Below are 24,520 nucleotides of genomic sequence, written 5' to 3'. Positions count from 1 at the left end.
AAAAAATACTGAGTCTCCAAAATAATCAGAAGGTACCATAAACCCCATCTGAAGGTTGAGGAAACTGAGGCCCTGAGAGGCTACAGGAGGGCTAGTGGTCTTGTAAATAACACTCCCAGAAGCTCAGTTCTCCTTTCCTCTGAGGGACACTCAGGTGAGAACCAAGCAGGTGCCCACAAGGGTGAAGCTACTACCTCCTCCTTGAGGTGGCTCCCAATCCAATCTCAGGAAAAAAAGCAAGATGCTCTGAAAGTAGAACACTTGAATTCCCCAAAGACAGGGCTCCATTTAAAAGAAAGAAAGAAAGAAAGAGAGAGAGAGAAAGAAAAGCTTGAAGTAACCCCTACAAGGTTTTTGGACCCCAAGCTAAGCTGACCTGACCAGTACTACTTCCTCCTGGTATCTGGCTGAATTCCATCAACTGTGAGAAGGGACTGGGCACAAAGCCTTCTAGCACCCCTCCCTGAAGGCTGCAAGAACAAACAGTAGGGTAGGTGAGCAACGAATGCTAGGATTTGCCTGCAAGCCCCCCTTCTTTAGGGGATAGCACTCACCTTCTCTCAAGTAGCTCCTCCCCGTACCCATCCTGTCTGCAGTGGGAACTGCTAATCCTAGTAACTCCTCCTCCCTGACCCAAACTGGATCAGTAAGAGAGCTTCCTGGAATTTATCTACAAGGATGCTGGGAGGAGAGTGGGTCTCAAAGCTCTGGGCTGCCATTGTTCCCATCTTGTGTTGAAGGTTTGACAGCCTAAAGCTAATAAGCACAAAGCAGGTGCAAGAGGCAGAGAAGGAAAGTCTCAGCCTTTGAGTCCCTGAGACCATACTCCTCTGTTTTACCCTGCCTGAGTTCTGGCAGACCAACCTGGTTAGAGATGGGTTTCTCTCCCTTAAAGCAACCAAAGTCCTCTGGCTAAAGGGCCCATGTCTAAGCATCCTTTTGTTCACCTTGCATAATACCTGGTCCACAAAAGATGCTCAAGAAATGTTTGTTGAAGTAAAAAGGGAAACATGGTCGAGGGCTGGCGGGAAGTCTGAAGTACAGGATTTCAATGGTCAAACCACTTCATGACACACTGCCAGTGGACAGTCCTGGGCTTGACTGTGATGAGTTTTGTTGTCATTTTTCTTTTTTAAGAAAAGCAAAGCAATCAGAGCTGTCTGCCTGCATCCTGTCCCCACTTATACAGATTAATGGTGAAGCCACTTCTGGGCCCTGGAAAGAGGCCTGCAGATAGGCGGTGGACCTGGCTCTATACCTAAGTCAGTTATGTAGCTCCTCTGGGTCTGTTTCCTCTTCTATGAAATAAGGCAGCTGATACAAGTATCTCTGCCCGCTCTGGAAAAATCCATGAATCTAAGCCCTCCTTCCCATTAAGAGGGTCCAGCAGCTATGATGACTGTCGTACCTCTGCCTTGGTAGCCTCCCCTCTAGGCCTACCACCCTCTGTTTCAGAAGACAACTCCAAACAGAACCCCTGCGGCCAAAGCCAGAACCTTCTAAGTTGGTAGCAGGAGCAATAGTCACCCTCTCTGGGTGTGCCTGGTGGAGTGATAAGGCCATGAATGAGAGCTGTCACCCTTACCATAGGACTGTCTACAGAAGCCAGCTGTCTGAGAGGACACTGGGATGTGAGGTCCAGAAGGAAACAAGGGAGCACAGCTGCCTGGGTCAGGCCCTGTAGGAAGTCAGGTCCAGGTAGTTCTGAGGCAGAGGATGGCTGGAACTGCACAACTGGGACAACACTCTGACCGAAATGCTACAACTAACCATTCTTCCCTGTCTAAAGAGAGTAAGCCTGGTCACTCCTAGAGAGAACGAATGGGGAGCCAGCCTGGCACCCACACAGAAAAGCCTGCCGTGTCAGACACCTATCAGATGCCAGTGACGCAAGGAGAAAGCCAAGCCTCACTGGGGCCAGGAGGCCCGAGGTGCCCACTTCAGATGCTTTGGCACCACCCACTTCCCCTTCCATGATCACTCAGAGCGGCAGAGTCTCCCTCCCAGAAGTGTGGGGGTGGCTGCGGGAAGGAAATGGTTTGTCATCTCGGAGCTCCCAGACGCCATCCCTGGTTACAATGCCCTGGAGGAAGGAGACTCCCGCGGGGCTGCCAGGGACTCCAGCACAATTGCTCCAGGCACCCACCCCATGCAACTTCCCTCCGCGAGACACGTTAGGGGCCTCCGTGCAGGGCAACTAGGAATGGAGAGGACTCTCCCCACTAAATACAAAGATTTCTGCATCATCACCACCTTAGCACAGAACCTGGGAAGGGGGCTGGAGCTGTGCCTGCCCATTAGCTTCTGGCCCTGGTCCATGACTGACTAGCATACAGAGGCCAGCCCATACCCCACAAAGCTAGCCTAAGCCTTGGCCCCCATGCCACCAAGCCAGCCATCTCTCCCCAATAAATGGGTCCCAGTCAGAGCTGGGCTTTGAGTTTGAATCCCAGTTCCGCCACCCAGCCCTCTGGGTTCTCTCGACTGAATTCTCTCAGGGTGGATGAGAGGATCACACAAGAACGGCTATGGAATGGCAGCCTGCAGGAGGTACTCACCCTCAAGTTTCCCTCCCTCTCCATTTCTAGCACCAGCTTCATGGTCAATCCTGGGCACTTGAGACTTCCTGCTTCCTTTATTCCCGAGGGAGCAAGGGGGGTGGACCACCCATCTGTCCGAATAGCTCAACAACGGCAGTCCCAGGCCTGCTCCACTCTTGCTTATCCCCGGCTTCCTGGGGAGGCCACCCGGCTGGCCTTCAGCGCACTTTACAGAGCTCAGCAGCCATGCCTGGTGCCTCTCAAAAGGTCACTCGTGAGACTGGCTATGGAGGGAAGGTACTGGGCTGGCTGGGCCAGGGTGCTTGTTGAGCCTAAGGCTGCTGCGGAAGGAACACATGTGTCCTGGGAGACCTCCTGGCAGGGCTGCTTCTCAAGGATGGCCACTTACTCAGAGCCATCCCTCCCCGGAAATGCATCAGCCAAATGTTTCTCCCCAAACCTCAAGTACCTTAAAAAATCTGACAGACCTATTGCCCGGAGTAGCTCAACAATGGGTAACGGGAAAGCAAAGGACAACTTTTCACTCAGCAGAGGCAGCGTGGTGGCATCAGAGAAGGCCCATCATAACACTCACATGGCTGCTACCCCAAACTCTCAGAACCCTGGGACCAAGGAACAGGATCTACACAATCCTAAGGCTAGGCCTCTGGCACCTCCAGGCAAAAGGGTTCAAGGGTACCCTGGGAGTCTGCTCTGCATGGAAGCCAAGGTAAGGAGCAGGAGAAAAAGGCTCTGCAAGTAGATGGCGACAGCAGAGGCTGATACCGGGTAAAGCCTGCCCTCACAGGGGGATCCAGGCCCTCTACTGAGAAGAAGCAGGTGTCAGTTTGAAACCATGGGCAAGGCCAGGGGGTGCATAGCCGGCACCCGCATAGAAGGGGCCTTCCAAGAGTCACACTCTTTCCCTGCCCCCAAAGAAATCAATACCTGATAGCCAGGGGAGGCACAGGGAAGCCAGTGGGTGTCTAGCTAGGTCTGTCTAGGACATGGCTCAAGTAGCATCTGCCATATCTAACAGTGCTACCTGCCTTTACCTCAGGCTCCCACAGGACAGACTTGGTCTGTCACCCATGCTGAATCAGGCTAAGGAAAGGGGTGGCACTGTCCCACAAAACTGAGAGGCAACCTCAACCCCTAGGCCTTTGTATCTCTCCTCTAGAGTTGGGTTTGCCTTTTCCTTGTCTCCAGTGAGCTCCTTCTGAGCCTCTGGGAAAGTCGGTGGATGGGTGATCCCCAATAGTGCAGGAGCCTGTGACTTCGCACACACTGCCAGATCCTGAGAGATGGGCATGCGCAAAACCCTTCCCCAGAGGAGGCCCAGGTATGGTGGTGCAGTATTTCCAGGACACCTAGATACAGACTCCTGCCCAGCACGAGGGAAGCAAGGTATTGAGCAGTAACTAGTCCCCACTCAGCTCCACCCTGAGGTGGCCCCAGCCTACAACCATACCAGAGGACACTTGAGAATCTCTGTTTTCAGAGACTGACAAACTCAGGTTTCAGAACTGGCCCTTCTGCTGTTGATGAAACCTCTTACCTCAAAAGACTTAACTTGTCCTGCAAAACAGTCTTAAATTGAGAATTTTCACCTCTGCTACAGAAGTGGGAGCTGGTGTTTGGAAGAAGAAAATAGGATACTGTAGACAAGAAATCTCCAGGACCAGGAATAATAATTTCCATGCCTGACTGAGTTGCCTCACTTCACAAGGCTGCCAAGCTGTCTTGATATGTTAAGGTAATACAGGTCTCCCTGTGGCTAAGGGAAGAGGTCCACAGAAAAGGACCAGGACTCAGCTGGCTACAAGGCCCAGCACGTTGCTGCCCCAGGGAGGGGGAGCCCGGGAACAGAGGGCCTCTCACATGAAACAAGCTGCACCGCAGGGACCACAGCGGCTCCTGTGGCACCGGCACCATTAACTACCACAGGAACCACCAGGGATTCCAAACAGATACCTGGCCTTTGGGCCCCAACTGCCAAACCACCATCTGCTCTGGACATCCTAGTGGAACCCGGGTTATCTTTCCCTCCACTCCCAGCCAGGTCATTTCCCTCATCTCTGCTATCTGCTATGCTTCTCCCATGGCACATGCAAATGAGAAATATCGGCTATTTGTAGAATCTGTCCCACCCAGTGGAAGCAGGCCCTAGCCCGAGATCAGGACACAAACACTCCTGGGGGCATGCTCCTAACAGACCATTCAGGGTAGGCTTAATTAAAGTAAGTTCTAGGGGGAGGAAGAGATGTTCACTTGAACATGACCATCCTGTGGGAGCAAGGCAGACAGTCTCCTTACTACCCTCTCACCCCCTACCAGTGTCTAGTTGCGAGGTGCCATCTGCTTCAGGAGATACGCATCCCTCAACCCCCAGTCCTCAGCTGTGGAGCTGCTTCTTTTCCAACAGTATGAAGGAAGTTTGCTTCAAGGGTTCTCCTGAGGGGTTGTAGTAATTAAGGTCATACATGCCACACTAAGACAACAGCTGCCTCCTGCACAGAAATGGCAAAGAGGAAATTACCAGCTACCCAGCTCTGAGGCAGACGGGGCTACCAATCCACACAGCTTGAATCTCCCTGGCCCTCTCTGAGGTTCAAGGCACAAAAGGAGAATCTGTCTTATCCTCAACCCCTTCAAAGCCCTCAAGATTAGGAGAAGCCCAAATCCCTCCCTCTGTCCACGCCTCTGACTTTTCCCCCTGCTTCCTCAATCCAGGGATCGCAGCCCACACTGCTCGCTGCCAGCTCAGCGATGGGAGGGTCGGGCTGAGGGTACTCACCTGTCTGTAGACTATCTGCCCTGCTTTCAAGCCGTTTGTCCATGAATTCTGACATTCTTATTTTGGACCACATGTGCTCCTTGGTTTCACATTTAATGGAGGTCAAAAACACCTTACAAAAGGTAAACCTCAAAACTTCTGACCATGCAGAAACTTCTGACTGTGCAAGCTGAGACAGGCCCAGATGTTCCTTGGAAAGTCTGACCACCAGCCTCATACTGAAGGTACTCTGTTCTTTTCTGCTCCCAGGACCAAGCGAGACCCCAAGAGTGGCTACACCCTGCTCCTGACAGCCCCAGAAGCAAAGACATCCTTGCGGAGCTAGTACAGGAAAACCTACAAGAAAACACTTGAAACATCAACATCCTGTTTGTTTGCTATGCCATCTTCATCCTCCATAACTCAACTCCAGTTAACACATACTAACATGGCTACTCAAATACAGAAAACACAAGCACTGAAAACAAAATGTAGTTTCAATTACATCTAACTCCACTCTGATACACATTCATAAAAGAACTGTATTTACTTAGGAATGAGGGGTGGCTCAGTTGGTTAAGCGGCTGACTTCAGCTCAGCTCATGATCCCAGCGTCCTGGGATCGAGTCCCACATCAAGCTCCTTGCTCGGCAGGGAGCCTGCTTCTCCCTCTGCCTCTGCCTGCCTCTCTGTCTGCCTGTGCTCACTTGCTCTCCCTCTCTCTCTCTCTGACAAATAAATAAATAAAATCTTTTAAAAAAACTGTATTTATTTATTTACTTAAGAACTTCAAATGTGGGGACGCCTAGGTGGCTCAGTTGGTTGGGTAGCTGCCTTCAGCTCGGGTCATGATCCCATCGTCCTGGGATCGAGTCCCACATCGGGCTCCTTGCTTGGCGAGGAGCCTGCTTCTCCCTCTGCCTCTGCCTGCCACTCTGTCTGCCTGTGCTCGCTCTCGCTCCTCTCTCTCTGACAAATAAATAAATAAAATCTTAAAAAAAAAAAAAAAAAAAAAAAAGAACTTCAAATGTATAGGTTCTTCCTTCCACAGTTAGAAAAAATACTTTTTCTCAATTACAACAAAAGCTAACATGTATATACCCCTTTTTTATTAGATACTGTTCTAATCACTATACAGGACCTCACTAAATTCTCAAAGCCATTCCATATGTGAGTTACATACAAGTATTGTTTCCATTTTACAGATGGGGAAAAGAGAGGCACAGATCAGTTAAGTAACTTACCTCAGGTAACACAGCTGCCAGGATGCAAATGCAGACCGTGTGGCTCCAGAGTCCATGCTCTTAAGCACTGAGCTACATACTGCTCCACAAGCTGACCGCAACCCTAAAGATGTGTTTCCTCACATGACTAAATGTGAGCCCAGAGCTGATTCAACAACACTGAGCCCTAACAAACGGAGAAGGGGGGACGGTCACTCCTCTTTCAGGTAGAAGGTGGCAGCAGAGCCCCCATGCACAATCAGTGCCACAATAGTTAGGGCAGAGTAGGGAAGCTACCATCCAAATAAAGGCATCTCCCAGCCAAGGGCAGGCTGCAGGCCAGCAGGGACCTGACTCAGGAATGGTTCCAGAACCACACTTGGTTTACTGAAGCCACAGTAGTAAGGCAGAGCTCAGCAAGATGCAGAAAGAGCCCATGGGCATTATACTCGCTCTGGAAGCGTGGTGATAAAAAGATGTGGTCCAAGTCCCAGTGAGGGTATCGTTGGGTAAATATGAATAAGTCACACAAGGCAGAGAGGTAAATGTCATGAGAGAAATGTGGTCAGAACCAAAAGGGTTAAGCGGTATTACACAGGGGGACATAAGCAGGAAGGATACCCCCACAGTAAGAAGGGCACCTATGAAGAGGCAGAGCAGAGAATGTCTGCAGTGTATCTTGGGCCTCACAAACATGCTGGTGTGCAGCCCATGTGGAGGGTAGAGAGGGCAGAAGATGCCAAGCAAGGCTTACAGGCCTGTGTCCCTGGCAGACAGGCAAGGGACAGGAAGTAGAGAGCAGAGACCTGAGATAGAGCATTGAATCAGGAGGCCATGGAAAGAGCCCAATGGGGAGGCAATGACAGTAAGGACAGAGAAGGGGACCAGACTAAAGACATACTTGGAGAGCGGCAGAACCATGGGATGGATGTGGAAAGGGACAGGGTGAAGATTAAAGAGTGCCACCTGGGGGCTGGGTGAACAGCAACTGTCAGTGCACACAAGGAAAGCAGGAGGATCTGGGTTTTGCAGTCGGATAAACTTAGTTTGAGGCAAGCAGGTTCACTGTGTGCTGGACTGTAAACAAAGCACTGAGGTTTCAGGAGATATGACCTGCTCAAAGAGAAGAGCCAGAGAAGTGAGTTGTATAACTGCCTGGATGGCTCACAAGCTGCCCTTCAACTGCACTTTCAGGCCTTGGCAATGTACAGTCAACCATTCACAGGCCACAGAGTCTTGGGGCCCCTCAAAGAAAGAGAGAACTGCCTCTACCGCCTCCACACCTACTTCACGCAGCTACCATAAGGTCTACTCAGCAACAAGATGCAAGCAACCAGAGAAACCAGCAGCCCCTGGCAGAGGAGAAAAGAAGGGTGGGGTGGGGTGAGGGGACTGTGTGTGTGTGTGTGTGTGTGTGTGTGTGTGTGTGTGTGCAGGCGCTCGCGTGTGTATGACAGACAGAGGTTATCTCCTACAGTCAAGAAGTAGAGAGGGGTGGAGGCTCTCTCTCAGTCAAGTCCATCTTCTGTTGATACTGGTTTCACTCAACCAGATCAGGAACTATAAGAAAAGGGGCTTCAGTTCTACACTTGGGCCTCTCCTTTCTCGTAAGTTTCTCTTCAGGGACCTGTGAAAGGCTGGACTAAGCCAAAGGCCAGGTACTTCTTGCAGCAGCACCCGGGCAGGCCAAGGCTAGACTTCCCAAGTTACCTTCTTCTTAGAGTCACTCGGACAAGGGCGGTTCGATTTACACTCTTCTACTTGCTCTGAATGACACTGAGACTTGGCATCTAAAATGGCTATCACCAGGCCATTTTATTAATAAAAGAATTCTTAAAACAAATTATCAGCAAAATCCTATAAGCACAACATAGTAGTTTGCAGTCTGTTCACCTACTACTCAGAAGATACCAAGCTGGATGAACTACTTCCACAGGGCCTGTCCTCCCCATCTCTCGAATCCCAGATACCACCATGCTCTTCTGGACCACTGAGACAGTCCCTAACTGGCATCCTTGCACCTGCTCCTGTCCCCTCCAACCTGGACAGATCACACCTCCACTTAAATCCCTCAGTGGCTCCCTGTAACACCCAACCCACTGTCTCCCTGACCCAGTAACAACCATCAGGCGCAAAGCTGCTTAAACCCTCCAACCTGAAGCCCTCAGCCCTTAAGCACAAGATTGCAGGTGACATTATTTTCAAAATTTCTTTTACCCTCTAATAACAAATTCATAAAAATAGACTGATATATAAATGAATAAGAAAAAACAAATGTACAGAAAACTCGATGGTGGACTGGGAACAAACTCTGTACCTACATATTTCACAAAACCTGATGTGCTAGAGTATAAACGAGCATTAAGCAAACTTTTTCTTTTTTTTTTTTTAAGCAAACTTTTTCAAAGTACAGACCACATCATATTACTGATCATGATGGAAAAAGGCTAGGCTCAGCCAATTAAACAAATAGTGCCCGATCATGTGAAAATTATTCAAGCATTCTATTGTCTTGAATACAACCTGGGTCAGGAAGAACAAGAATAAAGAATGTAATAACTATCTTAAAATGAAAAGCTCAAACTAAAACAGCATATCAAATTCATAAAAAGAGAGGGCACTAGGGTGGCATAGCTGGTTAAGCATCTGTCTCTTGGTTTTGGCTCAGGTCATGATCTGAGGGTTGCGAGACTGAGCCCCAAGTCAGGCTCCACACTCACCGTGAGGTCTACTTAAGACTCTTTCTTCCTCTGCCCTTCCCCCACATGCACTCTCTTTCTCTTCTCTCTCTCAAATAAATTAATTTAAAAAATTTTTGTGAGGGGCACAGGGGTGGCTTAGTCACTTAAGCATCTGCCTTTGGCTCAGGTCATGATCCCTGTATCCTGAGATTGCAAAGGGCTGCATAGGGCTCCCTACTCAGCAAGGAGTCTGCTTCTCCCTCTCCCTCTGCCCCTCCCACTACATGTGCTCCCTTACTATCTTTCTCTCAAATAAATAAATAAAATCTTTAAAAAAAAATTGTGAGGCATAAAGTAGTACTTAGAGAAAATATGTAACAATAAACATCTATCTTTATTCTTTTTAAAAGATTTTATTTATTTTTGACAGAGAGAGACACACAACGAGAGAGGGAACAGCAGAAAGGGAAGTGGGGGAGGGAGAAGCAGGCTTCCCGCGGAGCAGGGAGCTGGAGACAGGTTCCGATCCCAGGAGCCTAGGATCATGACCTGAGCCAAAGATAGATGCTTAATGACTGAGCCACGCAGGCACCCCTGCTGAAGGAAATTAAAGAAGATCTAAACAAATGGAAAAACATTTCACATTCATGGACCAGAAGATTTAACATTATTAGAATGACAATACTTCCCAAACTGATCTACAGATTCAGTGCAATCCATTAAAATCCCACCTGATTTCTTTATAGTAATTAACAAGCTGATTCTAAAATTCATATGGAATTGCAAGGGAACCGGAAGAGTCAGAGCAATCCTGAAAAAGAAGAAAAAAGTTCAAGGACTCACACTTCCCAATTTCAAAACTTACTACAAAGCAACAGTAATCAAGACAGTATGGTATAGGCAAGGACAAATATATAGATCAATGGAATAGAATTGAGAATCTAGGAAAAAAAAATCCATACATCTTTGGCTCAAATGATTTTCAACACAGGTACCAAGATCATTCAGTAAGGAAAGAATAGTTTTTTCAACAACTGATGCTAGGACAATTGGGCAGCCACAGGCAAATGAATGAAGTTGGATCCTTACCTCACACCATAAAAATTAAATGGATCAAAACCCTAAATAAAATTTGTTACCACATGACCCAGCAATTCCACTCCTAGGTATACAACCAAATGAAATGAGATATGTGTCCACACAAAAACTTGTACACAAATGTTTACAGCATAAATCGTAACAGTCAAAAAGTAGAAACAATCCAAATATTCTTTTAAAAAAAGAAAACAGGGTGCCTGGGTGGGTCAGTGGGTTAAGCATCTGCCTTTGACTCAGGTCATGATCCCAGGGTCGGGGGATCAAGCCCTCCATTGGGTTCCCTGCTCAGCAGAGAGCCTGCTTCTCCTCTACCTGCCGTTCCCCCTGCCTGTGCTTGCTCTGTCTCTCTCACTCGCTTGCTCTCTCTGTGTCAAATAAATAAAATCTTTAAAAAAAAAATCCAAATACTCACCAACAGACACATGGGTAAGCAAAATGTGATATACCCATATAACAGAATATTATCTGGCCATAAGAAGAAACGAAGTTCTAATACACACTACAACTTAGATGAAGCTCAGAACATTACGCTAAGTGAAAGAAGCGGTATGCAAATATAACACCTGTTGTATGACTCCACTGATATGAAATGTCCAGGAGGGACGCCTGGGTGGCTCAGTGGGTTAAGCCACTGCCTTCGGCTCAGGTCATGATCTCAGGGTCCTGGGATCGAGTCCCACATCGGGCTCTCTGCTCAGCGGGGAGCCTGCTTCCTCCTCTCTCTCTCTGCCTGCCTCTCCATCTACTTGTGATCTCTGTCTGTCAAATAAATAAATAAAATCTTTAAAAAAAAAAAAAAAATGTCCAGGAAAAGGAAAATCCATGGAGACAGAAAGTAGATTAGTGGTTTCCAGGGGCTGCAGGGAAGGAGAATAAGAGAATGATTGCTAATGGGTATGGGGCTTCTCTTTGGGGTGATGAAAATGTTCTGGAACTAGATAGAGGTGATGGTAGCACAACTCTGTGAGTACATTAAAATCACTGAAATGCATACTTTAAAGGGGTGAATCTTATGGTCTGGTCAGCAAAGAGTTTGTTTAAGATTTTTCTCCCATTTCCTCACCTTCTGCCCTTCCCCCGCACTCTCCTTCTCTCTCTCAAATAAGTAAATCTTTTTTAAAAATGTTTTATTTATTTAAGTAATCTCTACACCCCACATGAGGCTTGAACTCATGACCCCGAGATCAAAAGAGTCATGTGTTCAGGGCGCCTGGGTGGCTCAGTGGGTTAAAGCCTCTGCCTTTGGCTGAGGTCATGATCCCAGGGTCCTGGGGCCGAACCCCGCTTCAGGCTCTCTAGTCAGTGGGAGCCTGCTTCCTCCTCTCTCTCTCTCTCTCTGCCTGCCTCTCTGCCTACCTGTAATCTCTGTCTGTCAAATAAATAAATAAATATTTTTTTAAAAAGAGTCAAGTGCTCTACTAACTGACCAGCTAAGGAGCCCCCCCTGCTTTTTTTTTTGTTTGTTTTGACAATATTAATTAGAGCCATTTTCCCATAAAGAGAATCAGATGGCCTAAGCAGAATATACGGAAAGTGATGCCACAAGAATGAACTTACTTGAACAAGCTAACAAGAAGGGAAGGGAAAGTCTTTAAAATGTCCTCCCCAAAAGCCCAGCTGGCCCTGATAGATTCGCTGACAAGTTTTTTTAAACTTACAAATCAAAAGTAATCTACATACACAGTCATGAAAATAAGGAACTCCTCCCAATGACCTAGCAGGATTCTTCTTAACTACACAAGATAATACTGAGTTATCTCAATATACACCCATAAGGCACATATAAATATAACTGTCTACTTATGATGAAATGCTTCCAGTTAAGTATTTCAAAATACAGAAAGGAGTCCTTTTTTTAACCAAAATCTACCACCTTCTGAAGTTCCATCACATGTCTAAGTTCTTATGATTCTTACTGCCCAGGCTGCCCAGCTTAGCCTCCACCCCCTCTGGAAGGTCTCCTCTACAACAGTTCACTCTTGAACTAGTTACTTATTAGCAAATCTGATCACATTTTGCCAAGTTCAGAACACTCCTGCAATCCCCACTGCTTAAATAAAGAAGTCCATGCCCCTTGGAATGGAACATAAGACTCTTCCTTCAACTAGGTCATTCTGACTGGCATCCCATCACACAAGACAACTTACAGACCTACTCACAGGCCTTACTGTACCACCATACAGACCCACCTGACAAACTCCTGTATGTCTCTCAACACCAAGCCAGAACACCCCTGTAAACCCACAGTAACCACCACTCTCCCTCAGACACAACAGTATATCAAGAAGATACATCAACACTCAATTATCTCACCTGAAGTTAACACCAAAGTCTCAAATTCTAGACCCAGACTAGGCTACCATCGTCACCACCTCCCACCAACCATATATTCTAACAGTCCCAATAGCCTTCATCACAACCAAGGGTCTCTTGGAAATCAGAAGCCACAGCCAGAAAGGCTTTAGCTGCTGCCATCCTCCATCTCATGTCCCCAGTGGAATACATGCTAGTAGCTTCAGGTCCAATTGTTACGAACGATGATACTTTCAGTTTTGGATAATGTATGCTCATGAAGTACCTCCACCCCCTGCATATGTATGTACACATACCAAAAAAAGCAATCCCAGAAAATGAAAAGTGCCAAAAGGGATTCTGATCTTCCAAATCCAGCATTGGGATAAACAAGCCCACCATCATTCCTAAGAGGAACGTCTTCCCTCTACCCCTACATCTATCTTGTGCTAGGTCTTTTCAGCCATTCAGCCAGTCCTGTCTCCTGGGAAAGCCAGAGGCATCCATCCTTCCTAGAGAGAATCCCTATCTATCTGCAAACTGATTCCTACTTTTTTTTCTTTTCTTAAGATTTTTACTTATTTATTTGACAGAGAGACACAGTAAGAGAGGGAACACAAGTGGGGAGTGGAGAGGGGGGAGAAGCAGGCTTCCCATCAAGCAGGGAGCCCGATGTGGGGCTCAATTCCAGGATCCTGGGACCACGACCCGAGCCAAAGGCAGATACTTAACAACTGAGCCACCTAGACACCCCTGATTCCTACTTTCTACCTTAAGGAATAATCAGGGAGATTATCAGAAATGACAGGAAGATGGGGGGGCACCTGGGTGGCTCAGTGGGTTAAAGCCTCTGCCTTCGGCACAGGTCATGATCTAAGGGTCCTGGGATCGAGCCCCGCATTGGGCTCTCTGCTCAGCGGGGAGCCTGCTTCCCCCTCTCTGCCTACTTGTGATTTCTGTCAAATAAATAAATAAAATCTTTATTTAAAAAAAAGAAAGAAAGAAAGAAAGAAATGACAGGAATAAAAGCCCTCAGAGCCGGCAGCCAGAGTGAAATGAGAATAGGTGTAACTCCCAAAGGGGCCCTTTTCTCCTGCCAAACAAGAGACGCACCACTCAGGACGTAAAAAAAGGTGCCAACTCTCCAGATACATTAGTGTGGGGACCAACACCTCATCTACTGTCTCCAAGCCCCTTCTCCTATAGGCCCACATCTTGGGCCTAGACAGGGTCTAACTGCATAAGGGCCCCAAATGCACTTCCCCACAATATTACATTCTCAACATCAAGGCACATGACCAGCAGCTGGCCTCCAACTGGTGCAGAGGGGGTCAAAAACTCCATCTTATGAGTGAGGCAAACGGATGTGGTTCCACATGGCTCTATCTCAAAGAGACTCAGGTCAGCCCAGGTAGACCTTGAACCTCCCCCTCCCACCTCATCTGCTCCACTCCATGGATCTCAAACCAAATGAGCAATGCAAAAAACGATTCTTACTAAAGAAGGATGAGCAGTGAAACTTAGAATACCAAGCCTAGTGCATGGTAAAAAGCTGTATTCCAAATCCATCTGATAGATGTGAGGACTTCTTGATACAAGGGCATCTGCTTTTGCTTATTTTAATTCTACTTAGACTTTTTAAACAAATAATATATTCACAAGAAAGAAAATGTGAAGATTTTGAAAGTGAAAAATTTCTTTCCCAGTCCTATCCCTAGTCGCCCTATCACTTCCCAAGGGATAGCTGATATTACAAGTTTTTCTATAGATTTCCAAAGATGTTCAATGCATGCATAAGCAGGTACAGATATGCTCAATTTGCCTTTTTAATTTTTACACACTTCATAGCATATCATACATTGTTCTACGCCTTATATTTTCCACTTAACAATACACTCTAGAGATTACTCTAAATCAGTACCTAAAGAACCTCCTCATTCTTTTCATGGCTGCATAGTATTCTTTTCTGTAGATTAATAAAAATTCATTTAACCAATGTTCAAGGTTGCTTAAAGTGACAGTTAATAACAGATTATAACAGTTACTTCTACATAATAAGCCTCTTCTTCCCTGCCACCAAAGCAGTACAAAAGTTCAAAGAGCACATTTGGCATAAGAAAAAGATTAAGGGGCATCCAAGTGGCTCAGTTGGGTAAGCCACTGACTCTTGAGTTCGGCTCCATGACTCAGGGTTTTGAGATCAAGCCCCTTGTCCCTCTTCTTCCCCCTCTGCGCCTTCTCCCTGCTTTGCAGGCATTCTCTCTCTCTCTCTCAAATAAATAAATAAAATCTTGGGGGGGGATTATAGCCACATGTTACACAAAGAAGTCAATATGCCACACACATCCTGATTAATAACTAAAGGCCAGTTTTCCCTGAGATCAAAGCCAAAACATTTCAGACTCCTTACAAGTAGGTGAAACCTGAGCAAGTCTAGATTTCAAGTTCTTGAAATTGGTCAATTAGAAAAAAGATATCTGTGTCTTACATTAAACATAGATGGGAAAAGATGTAACATTTAAGTGCTGCTCTCTCTTTGGAAAAAGGCAGTTGCCTTCTCTCGGTGTCTGGGGCACAAAAAGTAGAGAGAACCAGGGCAGAGACACAGAGACTTTGCCTGCCTTCATGTCGATGCCAGGGGCTTGCACCATATCACTTAGGCCACTGAAGGAACAGATGGACTTCGGACCATCTTCTGATGGAGGTTTCTATCCCTTCAACTGTACATAGCCCAAGTGGTTGAAAGGGTGCCTGGGTAGTATCAGAGGACCATGTGCAGGGCCCAGAGCATTCCACAAATCTGAGGTTACTGACTGCAAACCCAAGTCTTACACACTTCATATTCATTAAAAAATTGCCTCAACCACGTTCCAGATGGAAGGCCACTTAAAAACCGATTCTTAATAATGGTAAAGTAACAAAGAAGCCAGAGTTGGCAGCAGTCTCCTTCTCCATATATGCCAGAGTCCCAGGATGGTCAAATGCCAACGGGAGTGAGGGCTTCTAAGGTGTATCTCCACTAGGAGCAAGCTCGGGTTGGTTTTGACTGCCAACAGTTCAAATTCCAATTAATTTTTGGAATGGAAGCCCATACCATACCATAATTTTTGGTATGGAACCCCATACCAGCCCATACCAGCCATGGCCATGTTTTAGGATTTTCCATCCAATGACTTGGCTTTAGGTAAGATAGTCTCCAACCTCTTAGCTGCCACCATGATTCTCATCACAGAATGGATCAGAAGAGCAGAACAAATATTCTCTTAACCAATGACTCACCAGGAAGTCTGTTCATGTTGACGCCTTGAGCTGAGAGTCCTATTCCCATGTACCTTCAAAAAATCACACACACAAAAATTTGGTTAGCAAATGATTACGCATCTCCCTTTTAAAGCATTTCTTGGTAAAAGAAAAACAAGAAAAGCAATGAATATAAGACTCTTAACACAGTTCTTGGAGACCCTTCATATCTTGATTTTCTAATGAAAATCGAAAAAATCATCTAAATGCCTTAAGTAGCTGGAGAAACAAGAGGTAGTGTCTGTAACCAGGAACTTCAGTTTCAGATGAAAGTTTCCTGAAATCACTGTTTCCAGTCCCTTGGTTTCTGGCTCCAACTAACGCAGCGGAATCTATCCTCAAGAAGTACCTAAAGTAAGTATTTGAATCCTACGTAGTGCTTGGCAGAACGATGCAAGATCAAGCCCACGGGGATAAGCCACTATTCAGCAAGGACCAAGACATGGAAAAAATACAGCCAGGTTGGGTCTGTATAGAATCATCAAGACCCCAGGGTTCTTCTCTGGGTATCTCCAAACTCACTAACGTAACCTACTACATGCACTCACCACTGGCCTCCCTGATCATCCAATGTTGAGGCAGGGTGTCCTTAAGTCCTAAGGATCCCCCTACCCCCACTCCTCCCACCCAGGTATCTAAACACCTAAGTTATCCACAGCAAAGCAGGGCCCATGCTGTGTACCTCGGTCAAAGATGTCTCAGTGGAATTCATGAGTAGGAAGGCCAGAAAAGGAAATGAACAGAGTTTTTTAGTCTGCTTGTACTGTGCAAGGAAATAGTGAGGTCTTTCCCTAAGAACTAAGAGAAATAGGTCATTACCTTCTAACAGTACAACAGGAGAAACCCACACGATGCCTGATATTAACCATCTGTGAGTGCCAACACGTAGTTGAGAAGCTCAGAATACTAAAAACACCAACCAAGAGGGCTGAGATATAACTTTATGGTTGCATAAAAACCAAATGTACTTAAGGCCACTAAACTTATACTTTAAGATAGTGAAAATAGTCAACTTCATGTAATATATATTTAACCATACACACAAAAAAAAGTTTTTAAGATTTTATTTATTTATTTCTCAGAGAAAGAGCATGAGAGAGAGCGCAACCAGGGGAAGAGGTAGAGGGAGAGAGAGAAGCCAACCTCCTGACACAGGACTTGACTCCAGGACCCTGGAATCATGACCTGAGCCAAAAGCAGACATTTAACCGACTGAACCACCCAGGCGTCCCCACACAAAAATGTTTTTTAACACAGGGTTGCCTTCTTTCGACCATTTCCAAGTGGCTGCACATTTACATTCCAACTGTTGCCTGTTGTAAATGATTCTGCAAGGAATACTTCCACATACATGTCCCCATCTTGGATTATTACTCTTTCCCCGACATGCTCCATGCACCTATGTACCTGTTTCCTAACACTACATGAGTTCCGACAACATGGCACTCCTGTCTCTGCAAGTCCTTCATCTACAGCAAACACCCTTTTCCCTTCTCTGGCTGACTGTGCCACTGCCTTTTGGGAGAGCAGCAGCAGGAAGGCTCTGACCCACACATCTTCCTCTGAAACTCCATTAAGCTACCCCATCATGCTGGCAGGAACCAGGATGACACAGACCAACACATGACCCTGGAAACTTGGCCTGCAGGAGTTAGGGGAAAGAGGAGGGAAGGGAAAGGAACAGCACTTCAAAGAGGGGCTTGCAAGGTTCAAAGGACTGAGACTATCAAACTGCCTGACCTCCTGCCAAAAATGGACCTTGAAGAAGCATCAGGGGCAGAATCAGTGTAAGCCTGCTGGCAGGATTCTTATTAGATTAAAACATGTACTTTTCCCCAGAAAAAACAGCAGCCCAAATAATCAGCTTCCTTACTTCACTTGGTAGAGGCTGCCACAAGCTGGTCTTCATTCTCTCTCTCTCTTTTTTTTAAAGATTTTATTTATTTATTTGACAGACAGAGATCACAAGCAGGTAGAGAGGCAGGCAGAGAGAGAGGAAGGAAAGCAGGCTCCCTGCTGAGCAGAGAGCCCGATGCGGGGTTTGATCCCAGGACCCTGGGATCATGACCTAAGCCAAAGGCAGAGGCTTTAACCCACTGAGCCACCCAGGCGCCCCAGTCTTCATTTTCTTAATGCCTTGACTGACCAAGCAGCAAACAATCTTAACTGCTCTGCAGTCATCAGTCTAAATAATCATGTACAACATAGCCAGGGGTTTCCCTGACTTGGATGTCAGTCCACTCATCCTGCCCTGTTTGGAAGGGCCTGAGTCCCTGCCTAACATCACACGTGATCCCATTCCTGCCATACAGGTTTCCTGACACTAAAATGAGGGTTTGTGTTTAGAGCACATTTTTCCTGGATAACCCTTAGCCATTTAAGGTTAACGCAAATAGGGACGGTCAACCAGCTTGGCCACCAGCAACAAGGGTCTAATTCCATAAATTTCCATGGGAATAAGGAACTACTAAGGCACATGTACTCAAACACAAGTTGCTTAGGCTTCTGCACTGGGGAAACCATTTCCACATCCAGCAGCCAGCCCTCAACACCTACCTATAAACTCTCTACCCCATAGATGGGATAGTGTTTACCAGGTCTGCAAGCCTTTACATAAACCTTAGGGTCAACTCCTACTCTCCCAGAGGAGATCTTATACCCACACTTGGGTGCCATGTCACCTGCAGGTGTCAATGACACAGAGAGCAACTCCACAGGAACCTAAGTTGCATATTCATATGATGCTGGAGTTGAGTCACTGTTCAAAAGAAATGAGTCCCAACTCTTCAAACAATGGGTGATATTAAGTCTTTTCTAAAAGTCTAATGTCTAAAATAATAAAAACACACAGCCTTATACCTTCCAGCAAGTCTTCATGCACTTGAAAACTATTCCCCAATCAGTCTGTGATAAGCAGGGATATAAAAGCTGTAAGGACACGGTGAATATACTGAAAAACACTGAACTGAACACTTTAATTGGGGAATTGTATGGTATGTTAAGTTACATCTCAGTCACACTCAACAAAGTAGGAATAAACAGAAATTATCTCAACATAATAAAAGCCATATATGATAAGCCCATAACTAACATCATACCCAATGGTAAAAGACTGTAAAACTTTTCCTAAGATCAGGAACAAGAAAGATGCCTGTGTTTGCCACTCTATTCGACAGAGTGTTAAAAGTTCTAGCCAAAGCAATTAGGCAAGAAAAATAAAAGGCACCCAAATTGGAAAAGAATAGGTAAAACTATCTCTGTCCACAGATGACATGATCCAATATGTAGCAAACTCTAAGGATGCCACAACAATGCTATTAGAATAATCAAATTCAGCAAAGATGAAGGATACAAAATCAACACATGAAAATAATTGTTTTTCTATACACTAACCATACACTAACAGTGAATGACAAAAAAAGGAAATTAAAATAATTCCACTTATAATAGCATTATAAAGACTAAAGTGGGGGCGCCTGGGTGGCTCAGTGGGTTAAGCCTCTGCCTTCAGCTCGGGTCATGATCTCAGGGTCCTGGGATGGAGCCCCACATCGGGCTCTATGCTCAGCAGGGAGCCTGCTTCCTTCTCTCTCTCTCTGCCTGCCTCTCTGCCTACTTGTGATCTCTCTCTCTGTCAATAAACAAATAAAATCTTAAAAAAAAAAAAAAGTCCATCATCACAAAAAATCACACTAAAAAAAAAAAAAAAAAAGACTAAAGTGCTGGGGGTGGGCACACCTGGGTGATTCAGTCAATTAAGCACAAACCTTTGGCTGAGGTCATGATCCTGAGGTCCTAGGATCAAGCCCTGTGTTGGACTCCCTACTTGGTGGGGAGTCTGCTTCTCTCTCTCCCTCTGAATCTACCCCTTTTTGGTGTGCTAACACACTTTCTCTTTCTCTCAAATAAATAAATAATATCTTAAAGATGAAATAAAATGAAGTAAAATTAAAAAAATAAAATAAAATAAAATAGGGGCACCCGGGTGGCTCAGCGGGTTAAAGCCTCTGCTTTTGGCTCGGGTCATGATCCCAGTGTCCTGGGGTCGAGCCCCACATCGGGCTCTCTGCTCAGCGGGGGGCCTCCTTCTCCCCCTCTCTCTGTCTGTCTCTCTGCCTGCTTGTGATCTCTGTCTGTCAAATAAATAAATAAAATCTTTAAAAATAAATAAATAAATAAATAAAATAAGATATCAGGGTGCCTGGGTGGAACCCCGTGAGTGAGATATCCAACTCTTCGTTTTAGCTCAGGTTGTGATCTTAGGATTATAAGATCTAGTCCTGCATTGAGTTCTGTGATCGGTCTGCTTGAGATTTTCTCTCCTTCTGTCCCCGCCCCCTCTCTAAAATAAATAAATCTTAAAAAAAAAAAAAAAAAAAGAATAAAATACTTGAGAATAAACTTGACCAAGGAAACAAGACTTGTACATTAAAAACTATAAGATGTTGCTGAAAGAAATTAAAGAAGACACAATAAATGGAAAGACATCTGTGTTCACAATCGGAAAACTTAATATTGTTATGATGCCAATACTACGCAGTGCAATACACAGATTTAATGCTATCCATATGGAATCTCAAGGGACAATGAACAGCCAAAACAATCTTGAAAAAGATGAAAAAAAGTTAGAGGACTCACACTTCCTGACTTCAGAACTTACCACAAAGCTGTGATAATCAAAACAGTATTGGTACTGACATAGAGACAGACATATAGACCACAGTAACACAATAGCACAGAAATGTACCTTCCCATACGTGGTCAACTGATTTCGACAAAGATGTTAAGACCATTCAAGTCTTAAGTAGAAAATAATAACACTTGGTGCTGGGACAACTGGATATCCACATGAAGAAGAATGAAGTTGGGCCCTTACCATACAACATACGCAAAATTAACTTAAAACAGATCAAATAAACAAAGATCTAAAACTGTAAAGCTGTTAAAAGAAAACACAGGAGAAAAGGTTTACATTGAAATTGGCAATGATTTCTTGGAAATTAAACCCAAAGCACAGGCAACAAGAGAAAAAAGTAGGGACACATGGGTGGCTCAGTTGGTTAGGCCACTGCCTTTGGCTCAGGCCATGATCCTGGGATTGAGTCCCGCATTGGGCTCCTTGCTCTGCAGGGAGCCTGCTTCTCTTTCTTCCTCTGCCTGCCAGAGGACAAGGACTTGAATAGTTACATCTCCAAAGAAGAGACAAATCACTAATAAGCACATGAAAAGTTGTTCAGCATCACGAATCACTGAGGAAATGTAGATCAAAAACACAACTTCCTACGCTTAAGGACAAACAAACAACAGAAAAAAGAACAAGTGTTGGTGAGGATATGAAGATTAGAACCCTTGTTCATTGACGGTACAGCAGCTATGGAAATAGGTATGGCAGTTAATCATATGGTAACTATAAGTTTAAAAAATTAGGGGTGCCTAGAGGGCTCAGTTGTTAAGCGTCTGCATTCGGCTCAGGTCCCTGCTTCTGCCTCTCCCACTCCCCCTGCTTCTGTTCCCTCTCTCACTGTGTCTCTCTCTGTCAAATAAATAAATAAAATCTTAAAAAAATAAATAAATAAACCATGTTGGGGCACCTGGGTGGCTCAGCTGGTTAAGCATCCAACTCTTTTTTTTTTTTTTAAAGATTTTATTTATTTATTTGACAGAGATCACAAGCAGGCAGAGAGGCAGGCAGAGAGAGAGGGGGGAAGCAGGCTCCCCACTGAGCAGAGAGCCCGATGTGGGGCTCGATCCCAGGACCCTGGGATCATTACCTGAGCCGAAGGCAGAGGCTTAACCCACTGAGCCACCCAGGTGCCCCAAGCATCCAACTCTTGATTTCAGCTCAGGTCATGTTCTTGGGGTCATGAATCAAGCCCTGCAATGGCCTCCATGCTCAACAAGGAGTCTGTCCGAGATTCTTTTTCCCTATCCCTCTGCCCCTTCCCCTGTTCACGTTCTCTCTCTCTCTCTCAAATAAAATCTTTTAAAAATTACACTTTAAAAAAAAATATTTTATTTGTCTATTTGAGAGGGAGAGAATAAGAGAGAGAGAATATGAGATGATGAAGGTCGGAGGGAGAAGCAGACTCCCTGCTGAACAGGGAGCCTGATGTGGAACTCAATCCCAGGATCATGATGTGAGTCAAAGGCAGTTGCTTAACCAAATGAGCCAACTAGGCAACCTACACTGTTTTTAAAAAGCTTAATTTTTAAAGAAAAATTACCATTTAATCCAGCAATTCCACTTCCTGGTATATATCCAAAAGAACTGAAGAGGCACTTGAACAGATATTTGTACAATCATATTCATAGCAGCATTATTCACAACAGCCAAATGGTGAAAGCAAACCAATCCAAGTGTCTATTGCTGAATGGATGAACAGATAAACAGAATGTGACACATATATACAATGGAGTATTACTGAGCCTTAAAAAGGCATAAATTATGGGGTACCTGACTGGCTCAGTTGGCATGAAACTTGGGGTTGTAAGTTTAAGCCCTATATTGGGTGTAAAGATTACTTAAATGAATATAACTTTAAAAAAAAAAAGGGAAGGAAATTCTGATATATAATACAACACGGAAGACAAATTCTAGGGGCACCTGAGTGGCTCAACTAGTTAAGTATCTGACTTCAGCCAGGTCATCATGATCTCAGTGTCCTGGGATGGAGCCCAACACGGGGCTCCCTGCTCAGGGGAATCTGCTTGCCCCTCCCCCTGCTTGTGCTTACACACTTTCTTTCTCTCAAATTAAAAACAAAGCAAAACAAACAAAAAATGTTAAAAAAAAGAAAAAAAAGACAAGGGGTGCCTGAGTGGCTCTGTTGGTTAAGCATCTGCCTTCAGCTCAGGTCATGATCCCAGAGTGCTGGGATTGAGCCCATGTCTGGGCTCCCTGCTTAGTGGGGTGTCTGCTTCTCCCTCTCCCTCTGCCTGCTGCTCTCCCTGCTTATGCACTTTCTCTCTACCAAACAAACAAATCTTTTTTTAAAAGACAAATTCGGCTTGATTCCACTTATACAAGGCATCTAGAATAGTCAAATTCATAAAAACAGAAAGTAAAATGGTGTTTGCCAGTGCCTAGGGGGAGAATCAGGAGTTACTGTTTAATGGGGACAGTTTCAGTTTGGGAAGATGAAAAAAGTTCTGGAGATAGACGGTGGCGGTTGCACAACAATGTGAATATACTTAATGCCACTGAACTGTGCATTTCATGATTCAAATGATAAATTTTTTATGTTACATAAGTTTTACTACAATAAATAAATGAATATATGTATCAATGCAACTGCCCCTCCTCCCCAAAAAAGGTTCAAGTTCACTATCATCAGCTATAATATTTGTTATTACATAAAATCTCTTCCTCTCTTTAGGCTGGGGGATTTAGAATCCAGGAAGACAATACCCTCACCTGTTCATTCTTTCAGAGGTGTCACCTCTGGCCAAAAACGCAGCAAGTGGATATATGTTTATTCAGTTCTGATAACCCCCAAGCCCCCAGATCATCCAAACACAGGAGATGGAGCTTAAGTTTACAGGTTCAAGCCCTATATCTTATGCCACAATGAACAGAACTGATGCAAGGCCTGTTGCCTACCTCAGGATACAGGAGCTATAGGAAGGAGCCCTCAGCCCTCAGAGGAAAAGCACACAGCCACAGCAGTACTGGGCACATAATGAACATTCAACAAACCCCTAGTGTTCATCCACACGTGGTCTGGTGAACTTTATCACCAAAGTCACAGGATCCTTCCCAGCCACACTGAAAGGGAACCTATGCTTCTAGCTGGTGTGAAAACATAACAGAGCTACATAATAGGTTAAGTGAGCTCTGAACTCAGCCACAACACCCCCAGTACTACTCTCCCCTCTTGCAGACACTAGACTTCAGCAGTGAGATTAAATGACCCATACTCACGAAGCTAGTGACATTATAGGCATAGGGGAAGTCTATTTCTCCATCCACTCATGAAAAATCTAAGGAGGCCTGAGGTTCCTTCCTTGTCAATCACCAACAAAGGATGTCTGTAGTGCTTTGCCAGGTCGTGGACTCACGTGGTCCCAGCTCTCTGATAGGCCGACAAAAATGAGGTAAAACAATAAGGAAAGAGCATAATGAAAATCCAAAACCTACATATGTTCTCCTGGGCACATACTTAGATGCAAATTATCTTCGCATCTAAGCAGCAATAATAACACTACCTCTCCTCTGCAGATCTCTGGTGGCATTTGAAAATGAATGGGTTGTTAGGAGCTGTTGAGTCCTGGCTAAAGTTGAGTAATTCAGTAAAAACAGGTGTGATAAGTTTCTTTATTTTATAGAGGCCCTTGAGATCTTCTGTGCCCAATATGGTGCTGGGGACACAAGGGTAGGAGCCTGAATTCAGTCTCTGCACTCTGACAGTTTCCAGTGGCAAGTCAGGGGCAGGGTGCACTGACTCAGGGATTTCCAGAGGAAGTAAAGGCTAAGCCAAGACCTGGTAAGCAGTGAGGGGGAAAAAAGGAGCACGTTCCATGCAGAAGCAGCAGAATGTGCTGAGGCGCAGTGGCAAAAACGCAGCCCCAAAGTCAAGGAATGGAGAGAAATTAGTATGGCTGGGTCACAGC

At 45.3% G+C, this 24,520-nt stretch overlaps 1 protein-coding gene across 2 annotated transcripts in view; it reads right to left on the bottom strand.

The window, feature by feature from the left end:
- Positions 1–24,520, bottom strand: part of RANBP10 (RAN binding protein 10) — a 69,562-nt gene that overhangs the window by 26,612 nt on the left and 18,430 nt on the right. Inside the window, exons 1-2 of one of the 2 annotated variants that reach the window (XM_059153077.1) lie at positions 15,890–15,942; positions 9,952–10,031 (exon numbers count right to left, since the gene is read on the bottom strand). In XM_059153077.1, the coding sequence (XP_059009060.1) occupies positions 9,952–9,994 (43 nt within the window). In that variant the 5' untranslated portion in view covers positions 9,995–10,031; positions 15,890–15,942. Of the gene's footprint in view, positions 1–9,951; positions 10,032–15,889; positions 15,943–24,520 lie in introns of those variants that run through there. The other variant, XM_059153076.1, reaches the window with a different exon arrangement.

This window comes from Mustela lutreola, chromosome 16 (assembly GCF_030435805.1).
Source record: "Mustela lutreola isolate mMusLut2 chromosome 16, mMusLut2.pri, whole genome shotgun sequence".
NCBI classification, from domain to species: Eukaryota; Metazoa; Chordata; class Mammalia; order Carnivora; family Mustelidae; genus Mustela; species Mustela lutreola.
This window is presented reverse-complemented; position numbering and strand designations above follow the sequence as displayed.